General features: G+C 36.6%; 1 protein-coding gene across 1 annotated transcript; it reads left to right on the top strand.

Moving 5' to 3' along the window:
* The first annotated feature begins 406 nt into the window (after window positions 1–406).
* slc4a1a (solute carrier family 4 member 1a (Diego blood group)) lies at window positions 407–13,006 on the top strand. Its single transcript, XM_058769005.1, has 21 exons — window positions 407–548; window positions 1,951–2,016; window positions 2,132–2,187; window positions 3,249–3,343; window positions 3,450–3,496; window positions 3,582–3,747; window positions 4,644–4,779; window positions 4,989–5,058; window positions 5,512–5,554; window positions 5,643–5,827; window positions 5,929–6,130; window positions 6,849–7,052; window positions 7,541–7,689; window positions 7,791–7,985; window positions 8,089–8,337; window positions 8,486–8,575; window positions 9,562–9,728; window positions 10,020–10,261; window positions 10,567–10,736; window positions 11,352–11,525; window positions 11,761–13,006. The coding sequence occupies exons 2-21, from the start codon at window positions 1,954–1,956 to the stop codon at window positions 11,806–11,808; spliced, it is 2,751 nt and encodes a 916-aa protein (XP_058624988.1). The 5' UTR covers window positions 407–548; window positions 1,951–1,953; the 3' UTR covers window positions 11,809–13,006.
* The last annotated feature ends 42 nt before the right edge of the window (window positions 13,007–13,048 follow it).

The following is a 13,048-nucleotide window of genomic DNA, read 5'->3' as shown; positions in this document are numbered from 1 at the left end:
TTAACTGTTTTCTGGGAGTGGCTTGAACGATGGGCTGTTGTTTATATTTTATATTCATGTTTTTTGCAGAAACCTTTTTACCTGAGGAACTAGCATTAAAGTGCACAATTCACATGAACCTATGCCTTTTGAATCAGTTTAATGAGGACACAGAATTAACTAGGACAGGTAACAGTCTGTACAACCAGAGGCCTCAAACTCTCTCTGCCTCTCTTACTCTGTTCTGTCTTGGACCGGGTTGAAGTTGACTGTTTTTGGGAGTGGTATTAGGGTTGGGGTATTCCTGCTGTAAGGTGGCCCCATCGATAAGGCTATTTCTCTGATTATGGGGGTCTTATCACTCCCTCCCAGCCCTGGGTGCTCTTCGCATGCCGATGCTTTTCGGATTGCCGAACACTACGTGACTTTACGTCTTTCTCTCTTTTTCCATTATCACTCCATCTCCACCCATGCCTTTTGAATCAATCCAAGGTCAGTTTTGAGTTGGGCGCTCAAAGTGTAGACGCGGAAACCCAGCACAGAGACCCGCCAGGACCACCTGGGCTCAGGTAAGGGTGTGCTGCGCTCTGTTAAACAGTCAAATTAAGTGTTTATGAGAAGGTCTGTCTGAGTGAGTGCAATTGAAAACAGTTGGTTAAAATTGCGCACAGGGGGACACCTGCTAAAGGTACACTGCAAAAAACAATTTTTTTATAGTTGTTATCAAACAAAGACTATCTGTTTTACAAGAAAATACAATTACAGTTTTTCTACTTAAAAATGTCATGGTTAATTCAGTGTGTTACTTGCTGTTTCTTTGTAATTGCTTGTGAAATATACTCGCAGTTTCTGAGTGAAAATTGTTTCTACACCAAGTGTTTTTAGTGTTTTTCAGTGTTTCCAGTGTGCAGATCTCTCTGTTACTTGCAGCAGTCATTTTGCAAGGATTGCTGGCAAAAATCTGAACTTTATATTATATATATTGTCTCTGTAGTTGTATTTCTAAATGTCCTTTTTAAGTTTTTCTAAATATCTCAAAAGATTGAGACTGAAAATAATGATCTTTCATACTGGAAACTGTGAATGTGTGGCTCATATAAAGGAGTCAAATTGTTTGTTTTATAACTGCATTTAGCAGATTATTCCAGGTAGCATATTTAAATTTGCCATTCATTTTAGAGTTGCTGAAACTGCTAAGCTAAAAGAAAATTTCTGCAAGTTTAAATTTGTATATATAAGTAAATCTAAATATTAATCATGTTACTGAAAATCATTTGTCTTTTTTTAAATTGGTGCAGTCTGGTGTATTTTGTTTACTGAAATGCTGGACACTGTGTGTATAATTCTGTCTATATAGAGTAACTTTCTTCAGAGTATTTATTGTATATGCTGCACATTATCATATATAACTTATTAGTTGCAGTATTCTAATAAACAATTCTAGGAAGCAGTGTTCTTCTCCCTCCACTCGATTTATCATTGTACACATTTTTTTGTTTATTTGTTTTTTTGTTTGTTTGTTTGTTTGTTTGTTTTTATGTGGAACTGAATTAACTTTAACACGTTGGAAATAATTTTAGTAGTAGTAGTAATTTTTTGGTAAATGTTGATAATATAATCAGATTTTTGTTCACTGAGAAATACACTGAGGCTTTGCTGTTTTTTACTTAAATGAAGTAGTCAAAGACATACAGAACATTGAGGACTGTATATTTTTTCATAATTCATGCTTATATATGCTATTGCAAATACACTGTAAATATTCTATGTCAATCATTTGAAGTCAAATTCACTGGTAAAACTCATACTAGTCAATCATACACTTTGTTGAAATGTATTTGTTGTGTTGTCTGTAGTAACACTTTAATAAAGGGGAGTTCATATATGAATGAATGATAACCACTGCATGTAGCAGGTGTGCAGTTCTTCCAGTCTGACTGTGTCATTTTGTTTCTCTGTGTGTGAATGAAGGTTATGTGTGAGTTCTGGGACAGAGAGAAGACAGTCTCGATGATGGAAGCAGTATCGTTTGAAGGGGTGAGGAGAGCATCTCATAGCACATGAAGTAGTTGATGAAGTTCAAGTGCAGGTTGTTTTATTGGCATGACATTTGTATTATAGTATGGATAGATATCTCTCTCTCTCTCTATAGGACAACGACATGTCCTATGAGGACAGTGAGTCACCTCTACCATCTCCGTTCACCTTGTGAGTATCACACGTAAAACACACTGATAGAAATGCGAATAAAGTTGCATCTGCTTCACTGCATTTCTCAGCCACAGCTTAAGATTCCTGCCCTAGTCAGGTTGTATGAATTAAAAGAAAAAAATGAAGCCTGTTTTAGGACTGGTAATGTTTATAAAATTATTTTGATGATTAATATCCCCAAGCTGTCATTACCATGGTGCATCTAGAAATTTTGATTACCGTATTATTTTATTTGGTGACGTTAATACTTTTTATATTTAAAGCAACTGTGTGTAGGTTCGTGTATTTTTGCATTAGAAGTACCATCAGCATGATTTTGAAAACTGATATTTCAAGGTGAAATAAACTTACAGTTGTTTCGAATGAGCATAAATTAAACCAAGTGAAATGTAAATACAACGATGTGTAAATACAATGCAATTTTAATGTTTACACATTACAACAATGAGAATAAGATTTGACAAATTATTGAGATATTGACAATTAATAGTTGTCATGAAAATAGTTGTCTTTTTTTATAGCTATATAAAATTGTATATACTTTTTATTTAATTACCAGTCAGCTATTATATTTATTGATTTAATATAGTCTTTCTTTTTTGGGAGAAGCTTATCAGGCAGTCATCAGTTGTCATCTGAAAATCTCTAAAAAATATTTACTAATTACGTAAACCTCTAATAGTCAGAAGTTATTTTTCCACTTTCAAATGGAACGTTGTGTGTGGTGATGAATGGTCACAAGCCCAACCATGTGCCCCTGTCATTTTAAATAAATAAGTAAGTGGATTACTACACACACTACAGTAGCCTATACTTCAGGATTACAGACAGTAAAGTTGTAAAATGTCGCATCCTTGTGGCCGACCAGGGCAGTGCGAGGGCTGGACAGAGTGAGGTTTATGTTTCTTGTGTCAGGGATGGCTTGAGTCGCTTTGTAAGAGGATGGAGTTCATTCTGCCCTATGGTGCATAAGATATGGTGAGTGTGTGGAGCCGTGACAGTCGGGTCTGTACCCTGGTGTGTTTGTTGTAGAGTGTGCTCTCTGTCGCCCTCTTTAGGACCCCTGCGGGACACAAAGGCAGCTATGATTTAGAGCAGATGAGGCAGCAGGAAGAGGAGCATCAGACCTTCACCTTCTCTAGAGACTTAGAGGGTGTGTTTGCCATACACATGCATATATATATATATATATATATATAAACACAAACCATACACCTTACTGATTCCCTACTGTTTTTTTTTCCATTTCCCTTCTTCAGCTGCCCGAAATACCAACACCAATGCCATCAAGAGAGGAGATGCAGAGGTGATTCACTCAAATACATTAATTCACTTACTCTTACCTTTGACTTCTTTGTAAAAGCCTTAATAAAAATTCTCGTCCACACTAGGCATACGTTGAGTTAAACGAGCTACGTGGGGAGGTGTGGCAGGAAATGGGGCGCTGGCTGGGTTATGAGGAGAACTTAAGCCCTGCCACGGGACAGTGGAGTCAGCCCCACATTTCCTATCTCACCTTCAAAAGCCTCATTCAACTCCGCAAGGTCATGAGCACAGGTGAGACACCAAGTGACATGTTTCCTCTGGCCTTTAGACACTTTAACTAAATAAGAAAGTGTAGAGTGGAAAGGAAATGGGTAAGTGTGGTAAGATGCCCATATCTCAACCTGACCCTGGAGCACAAAACCAGTCTTAAGTAGCACAGGTATATTTGTAGCAATAGCCAACAATACATTGTATGGGTCAAAATGATCGATTTTCTTTTATGCCAAAAATCCAGGGTCACAATTCCGTAAATGGATCAAGAAAAACACACCAAGCAAATCAAAGCTTCTTTCAAAGTTGTTATAATGACATGACACTATAGCATGTTGATAAATGTGAATAATGTAAAGCAAACACCATATCACAATTATATTTTTTAAATTATATATACCCTCAATGAAAATGACAATTTTCTGAAAATATTAACGCCACACTGTTCACAACAATATTTGAAGAGCCCCCCTCCAATGTTTATTTTGATTTACAGAAAAAAAAAGGAGTGTCCAAAGATTAAAAATAGTAACTGAAATAGTTATAATTAAAATTTAAATTAATCATCACATTTTAGAATTTCAGGTTTCCCGTTTTGGGTGTGAATTAAAAGCAATATTCGGTAACACTTTATTTTAGGGTCTCTTAACTAGTTGCTTATTAGCATGCATATTACTAGAATATTAGACATTTATTAGTAGTAAATAAGCACATATTAATGCCTTATTCTACATGACCTCATTCTACATCCCTAATCCTACCCAATACCTAAACTTAACAGCTACCTTACTAACTATTAATAAGCAGCAAATTAGGAGTTTATTGAGGGAAAAGTCGTAGTTAATAGTGAATAAGTGTTCCCTATTCTAAAGTGTTACCGAATATTCTTCCATGTTCTTTATTGTGACTGTAACCAGGGGCGGTGCTGCTAGACGTTGATGAGAGCAGCTTATCTAGCATTTGTCAGAAGATGGTGGAACAACTCCTGCTCAAAAAAGAGATCCGGCCCACTGATCGTGACGCTCTTGTGGCCGTACTGCAGCGCAAGCGCAGGTTAGGCTCCATGCCATCTGTGTTGCTTTGTGTGTTTGTGTTTATGTGGAGGAAAGTTACTTTGGTTTTTATCACTGTATAAAGTAGTCCTGGGAACTGTTTTTTATATTTCAGAAATCCTCATTATTTTGCATATGAGTCACAGGGGTCTATATTAATAGCTGAATATGACTATAAACTTTATATGACTCATTGTTTCTGCTTCACAGTCAATTAGAGCCCACTTCAGCCCCTGGTTCGGGAGACATAGAGCTGCAAACATTCTCAATCACCAAACAGGTATCTATCTATCTATCTATCTATCTATCTATCTATCTATCTATCTATCTATCTATCTATCTATCTATCTATCTATCTATCTATCTATCTATCTATCTCTTGTTGGTCCTGCAGCAGTCACATCAACCAGTCAGATGTTATAAAAGGGTAGAGCTGATGTTATGGCACTGCATGGTTTATAATTTCCCTCTTAATGTTATAGTTCATGATTATTTGATAGGACTGTTGTTCCAGGACCACCAAATTGATCTAGGATGTCCTACTGGTTAAATTCACAGTGACACTATCCTTCCGTCCTTTCAGTTTTAGACTTTAAAGTCAGATTCTCAGATGTGGCATCCGAAGAATTAAAAAATAACTAAAAACCTCTAGCTTCTGAATAAACATAAAAAATGGATCATTACATCACAGTTTTCCAACTACTGACTTTTGGACTGTTCTGTTCCTCCTCAGCGAGACATGGTTGATCGTGTGGAGGCCTCTTTGGTTTTATCAGGTAAGAGTACATCCATTTTTTATTCTATAAAAACATCTATTTTGTTATATAGCATATTTCATGCCCTTGTTTCTATACCACTGTTAAGGTGTGGTGGAGAACCTCCAGAAACCAGTGGTGGCGTTTGCACGTCTACGGGATTCAGTGGTGATGGAAGGGGTTCTGGAAGCTCCGGTTCCTGTTCGTTTTGTCGTCTTCCTCGTGGGCCCCAGTCACAGTGGCATGGACTATCATGAGAGTGGCCGGGCCATGGCGTCTCTGATGGCTGACTGGGTAAAGAGGCGCTATGGACTGGCACTGAAATGTTATTAAATAAATCAAATAAAAATGAAGGCTTTTCTAATGTCTCATCTTAAATCTGTACCTTCAAACAGGTGTTCACTCTGGAGGCTTACTTAGCTACAAACGAGAAAGATCTGACCAATGCCATGGCAGACTTCATGGACTGCAGCATTGTGATCCCACCCACAGAAATCCAGGATGAGAGCATGCTTAAGCCAATCATCAACTTCCAGAAGAAGATGCTACGAGATAGAGTCCGCCCATTCGACACCCGACTCATGGTTGGGGGCAAAGGTCAGGCTTTATATAATGATAAGGTGTTGATACTGGTATCACTGCATTCATTTAATTTGAAATTTTGAAATTTTAACAAATCCTTCAGTCCCCTTGTGTGCTTTTTTTTTTTTTAATAATCTAAATAGTCTGATGTTTATTAAACAATGTGACACAGTTTATACATTCTGCAGTACTGTGCAGATTTCAGTGCAGATATCCTAAAGATCCAGTCTAAAAAAAACTGCAAATAAGTCTGCAGATTCAGTTGGGTCTGGTCATGTTACTTCTCAAGATCTAAATTTCATTTTAGTGTATATGATGCTGGTCTGGCATTACTGCAAAATATTTCATATAGTTACACTTACACTTATATTCAGTCATTTAGCAGACACTTTTATCCACTTACAAATGAGGAACATAACAACTAATGTATCATGGAAGAGCCAATAATGTTTTAAATACTGCAATGACAAGCTTCTTTATTAAGATGTAATCATATTCATGCTTTTTGGCATGTTTTTTCTTCTTCTTTTTTTTTTCTGTACACATCTTAAGGTTTAATTACCTTAAAAATAATAATACCCTTAAAAATTTCAGACATGTATTTATAGCATATATGCAGTTTAGATTTATCAATAATGGCTACATGGAACATTTTCCTCTGCATCTATCCAGGCCATCTTAGTGTTAAATCTGGAATTATATCAAGTAAACTGTGTTTAATTGTGTTTATTAGCCCCAACTGGACCTGAGAAGCCACGGGAGGATCCACTGGCCCGTACCGGCTATCCATTTGGCGGTATGGTCAAAGACATAAAACGCCGCTACAAGAATTACCTTAGTGACTTTACCGATGCACTGGACCCTCAGGTGCTATCTGCTGTCATCTTCATCTACTTCGCTGCCCTTTCACCTGCTGTTACCTTTGGAGGACTTCTCGGTGAGTACATTCACTGCAAGCGTAGACTAATCTCACCACTGAAAAAGATATAAATTAGTCGCATTTATCGTTAAACTCACGGCATAAAATATGGCACACACTTTATTATGGCCAAGAACTGCCCACCTGGACTGGATGAAATTAAAAAGAGTGCTTCATCCAAAAATGAAAATCCGTACCCTCATTCCATCCTAGATGTATATGACGTTCTTTCCTCAGATGAACACAAAGATTTTTAGAAAAATAGTTCATCTCTGTGGGTCCAGGTAATGTAAGTGTACAAGACCACATACACAAGTTGATGCTTCAAAAACCATTCAAACTGAACTGATGAATCAATCTTCTGAAGCAAAATTATGTGTGTAAAAAAAAAAAATCTGTTTCCATGAAAAACTCTTCCGTTCCACAAAAGGTTCTTTAAAATGTTCTTCAAACTAAGAAAGAAATGCAACATTTACCATCTCTCATTTTCAATATCTCTGTTTTAGCGGACAAGACGGAGCACATGATGGGGGTCTCTGAGATGATGGTCGCTACCTGTGTGCAGGGCATCATCTTTTGTCTGTTTGCGGCTCAACCAGTACTTATTATTGGGTTTACCGGTCCACTGATGGTGTTTGAGGAGGCGTTCTTTCAGGTGATGCTTTTGTTAGTAAGAAATGTGATTTAATGAGGTAGATTATCAACACCTGTGTGACTTTTCTCATCCATCTAAATGCATTCATCTTTCCCATTCAGTTCTGCAAGTCTAATGGCTTTGAGTACATTGTGGGCCGTGTCTGGGTGGGCATGTGGTTGATCATCATTGTGGTGGTGATTATGGCAGTGGAAGGAAGTTTCCTTGTCCGTTTCATCTCACGCTTCACCCAAGAGATCTTCTCCATCCTGATCTCTCTGATTTTCATCTATGAGACCTTTGCCAAGCTTTTCAGGGTATATTCAGTCTTCCAAATGGGCACACACTTCATTAGATTAATTCACATCATTTCATTTTTTTTTCTCTCAATGCTTTGTTCTCTTCCTCAATTCTTCTCAGATTTTCCAAACGCATCCTTTGATTTTGAACTACGAACACTTGAATGATTCTTTGGAAGACCCCTTCCACCCTGTCATCAAAAAGAGTATCAACTTCACAGCTGGTCCTCATGAAAATATTACTGAACATGAAATAGTAGAGAGGGCCTATCCCAACACTGCCCTGCTGTCCATGTGCCTTATGTTTGGCTGTTTCTTTATTGCATTGTTTCTCCGTGGGTTTAAAACTAGCACCTTCCTTCCCGGTCCTGTAAGTTTGCTCAGTTTACCTTTTTTATTTAAAACTCTGGTACTGTTTAGCCAAAAATAGGTTTAAAGGGCATTTTAGCAATTATACCATTCAGCCAAGCCTTTAAATGTACTAATCATGTTACTATTAAAATACTGTACACCACCAGATCCGTCGAATGATTGGAGATTTTGGTGTCCCCATCGCCATCTTCTTCATGATTGCTGTGGATATCAGCATCAGCGATGCCTACACACAGGTTTGACAGACACTAATCATATGACGTAGTTTGCTATTACAGGTTTTTTCAATTGCTTTGGCTCTAACATTCTCTAAACTGTCACAACTGTTTTATGAGATTTAGCATGTCTGCAAAAGGTAGTAACTCAAAATATTTAATTCATGCTTCAAAAAGCAATGGCACCATTTTTATGTACTGTATGTATTTATTCATTTATTGTCATTGTGTGAGCTGTACTGGTTAAAATATTTTGATGTGTTTTACAGTGGCAGTCAACCTTGGAAACGTTTGTTATACAAATTAAATTTTTGTTCTACATTTTTGTTGATACAGTAGGTAAATAGCTACTGGTAAAATCCAATACTAGTACACAGAAAAAGAATATGTACATTTGTATGTATACAGTACATTTTTTTGTATTGCATTTAAATCAAGGGTCCATATTTGCATGTCCATTTTTACACATTTGTTATATCTGGAGTCAAGTACAGCAGTAAAAAAAAAAATAATCTATTCACAGAATGTAACACTTCAAGTTGCAAAAACTGGTGTGTTGGGCTGTGCTGTTCCTACATGTTCAAAAATGGTAGTGATTGTGCTATGCATGACAGTTTCACTAAGAATCAACTCTTCTCAGCAAACCATTTGCATTTAGTTATTGCGCAAATTGTAGACAGCTGCACTTTCTCTTTTGCTCACAAGTACCAAAACACATACAGTTAGCATAAACAAAATTATAAACTAATAAATTAAAAATGGTGTGAACAAGAAATTAATTGCTGAGAGATCTGAACTTATCACTTTGAAGAAAAAAATAAAATCTTATTAGAGAATTGACCCATGTTGAGGGATTATGGAAAAACTCCCTAGTGAAATAGCTAATGAAGATAAACATGTTTTATGCATTATTGGACTCAAATAACCTGGGATTTTGAACATTATAATGCATAGTTCCATTCATGTGTCTCATGGTAAATGTGTAAATGGTAATCTTCCTGCTTTAGAAACTGGTGGTGCCAAAGGGGCTGACCGTGTCCAACCCATCTGCTAGAGGCTGGTTCATCAGCCCATTTGGTGAGAAAAAGCCATTCCCTGTCTGGATGATGTTCGCCTGTGCTGTTCCTGCCTTGTTGGTCTTCATCCTTATTTTCCTTGAGTCCCAGATCACTACGTGAGTATGATATTCAGAATAGAACACATTTAAATTCACACTGGGTGAAGACACATATGCTAGGAGATCTTCACTATAAAGAAAACAGCAAGAAGATACTATGATACAGTGACGATATTTTTGAAAGAAGTTATTATGCTCACTGACGCTGCATTAATTTAATCAAAAAATACAGTAAAAACAGGAATATTGTGAAATGTTACTATAATTTAAGATTCATGCAAGGATTTTGGTAGTCAGAATTTTGGTGTAGCTACTGCATTAACCTCACACCTTTTCCTTACCATCCAGGCTGATCGTGAGTAAGCCTGAAAGAAAAATGGTCAAGGGCTCTGGTTTCCATCTGGACCTCCTCCTTTTGGTGTTCTTGGGAGGAGCTGCCTCTCTCTTCGGTGTCCCCTGGCTCAGTGCTGCTACAGTGAGATCTGTCACCCATGCCAACGCCCTGACTGTCATGAGCAAAGGCCCCAGACCTCAGATTGAACGCGTGTTAGAACAAAGAGTCAGTGGTATTTTGGTGGCCGTGATGATTGGTGAGTTCCAAGCCTTTTATCTGATATAATGACACTTAATAAACACAGTTATATTTAAATTGCCATTTAAAAAAAAATTAAATCGACATAAATCGCGGTTAATCGCATTCAAAATAAAAGTTTTTATTTACATAACATATCTATATTATATATATATTATATATAAATACACACATTACACACACATATACTATGTAAACAAAAAGTTTTATTTTGGATGCGATTAATCGTTTGACAACACTAAATTATACATAACAAAATGTTATTGGACAATACACAGAATCATTCAAATTCTTTCCCCACAGGGGTCTCAATTCTCATGGAGCCCATCCTGAAGTTGATTCCTATGACGGCTCTGTTTGGTATCTTTCTCTATATGGGTATCACTTCACTGAGTGGCATCCAGCTTTGGGACCGTATGCTTCTGCTTATTACACCGAAAAAGTATCACCCAGCTGTTCCATTTGTCACCCGTGTAAGATTTAATTACATACACACATATACACTACATGGACAAAAGTGCACTTTTATTCATCAAGGATTCTTTACATTGATCAAAAGTTACAATAAAGTCGACCTTAATAGTGTTACAAACAATTTCTATTTCAAAGAAATGCAGTTCTTTTGGACTTGATATTCATCAAAGAGGAAAAAAATGTATCACGATTTCCACAAAAATATTAAGCAGCACAACTGTTTTCAGTAAGTTATTAGAATGATCAGAATGATTTCTGAAGGATCATGTGACACTGAAGACTGGAGGAATGATGCTGAAAATTCAGCTTTGCCAAAATATATTCAAATAGAATTTGAAATTATAGGAATATTGTGAAATATGACTGTTTTTACTGTATTTTTGATTCAATTATTGCAGCGTTGGTGAGCATAATAGACTTCTTTCGAAAACATAATTAAAATCACTTATCAACCACAAACTTTTTTACAGCAGAGTATAGTGACACCAAACCTCCATACAACAATAATTAGAAGTGATACTTTTGGCCATGTGGTCAATCTGTCAGTCGATTAATCCATCCATCTACAGTATCTAGGTACTTATTTCTCTCTCTTGCTCTCTGTTTCTCTACAGGTGCCCACTATCCGTATGCACTTGTACACTTTGATCCAAGTGATTTGTTTGGGGATTCTGTGGGCAATAAAATCTAGTGCGTTTTCACTTGCCCTGCCCTTTGTCCTGATCCTCACAATCCCTCTGAGAATGCTCATGACCGGTCACGTCTTCACTATCATGGAAATGAAATGTGTAAGTATCTCTTTTATAGGCCTGAGAGCCCTGTGCCACCATGTCTTAATAGAACACATAGTTAAAAAGTGCTATATGAACGCTTTGTGTTGTACACTTAATGTATTGTTTTATACTGATATATTTTCCTTTATTGTTTCATTTTCCAGTCAAAAATTTAGACAACACTCACACACACCTATGCATTTTTATTTGTCCATGTTGTGACTGCATATGTTATGTCATCCTTTTGCAGCTGGACGCAGATGATGCAAACGTGAAATTTGATGATGAGGATGACTAAAATAACCCCAAAACACCCCTGGACGACTTTCTTGATTCTTGATTCCAAGCCACTATAAATTCATCTTACTGTGTGCATTACATGAGAATCTTTTGCTTATATTTTTTAACTGTTGTACATTCAATTCATAGCTTAACCTATTGATATGTCTTATATCATTATTTAGAATGCAATAAAATTAAACCTAAAATTCATAAACTGTTCATATACATTCCATAGTTGTTTATCACAATCTTTTCATACTTTTATTTACTTTTTCATGGAACATTGTGCTTTTTTTCTTCCTTTTGTGTGTTTGTGTGCCTGATAAGATTTGTTTTTGTTTTTTTCATTTGGGATTTATGCATCCTGGTGTTTATTTATTATATGTATTCAGAGTTTCGTGCAAGAAATCTCATGTCAGTGTGAAGCATGTCAACTACACACCAGCTTGAATGTAAATCATATCCTGTTTTAACAGGTGATGCCTATGCAAAATGTGCCTTTATATTTCTTACTAGAATTTCAATGTTTCAGGGACACCATACCTGTAAATATTATAGGCTTACAAATACAGAATGTTAGTGTAGGTTACTATTGCAAAGATTTGATACTTTAAAGTATAAATGAATATTTGGTTTTATGTATGCTTGGTCTGTTATGGTGTGTGACTTTAATGATTAAAATTCTTTAAAACATCTACAATAATTCTTAGTGAAGAAAGCCTTACATTCCTGCCCTAAATTAGTCAGGGGAGCTTGCAAACACATCCACTTTTCCAGCAGGCTTGACCTCACAGGAGACCTGGGGGCCTGGCCCACCCAATCATGAGCTTGGCCCACCCTGGCATCCACCCTCCACCCACCTTCCCAAGTGTTCAGCTCATTCTGAGAGTCCTACGACCTTCCTTACATGTTAAAGCCGGACCTGCTGTTCTGAAAATTAGCAGCTTTTCACTAGTGATTCCCAACCAGGGGTACTTTAAGAGTTTTTGTTGTTGTTGTTTTTTCAGAAAATGTAGGAAAACTGAAATTTTCAACTTAAAATGTAGTTATCAATTGATCCAGATAATCCCAGTTTTTTTTTTTTAAACATTTTTGTCAGTGAATAGTATACATACTCTACCATTCAGAGCTGAAGTTAGTAAGATTTTTTAATGGTTTTGAATTAAGCCTCCTATGCTTGCCATTTATTTGATTAATAAACAGTAAAAACTATAATTGTGTGAAATATTATTACAATTCATAATTACTGTTTTTAA

The sequence above is a fragment of the Onychostoma macrolepis genome, chromosome 03 (genome assembly GCF_012432095.1).
Source record: "Onychostoma macrolepis isolate SWU-2019 chromosome 03, ASM1243209v1, whole genome shotgun sequence".
Classification (NCBI taxonomy): domain Eukaryota; kingdom Metazoa; phylum Chordata; class Actinopteri; order Cypriniformes; family Cyprinidae; genus Onychostoma; species Onychostoma macrolepis.
The sequence above is the reverse complement of the archived record's forward strand: the minus strand, read 5'-3'. Positions and strand labels throughout refer to the sequence as shown.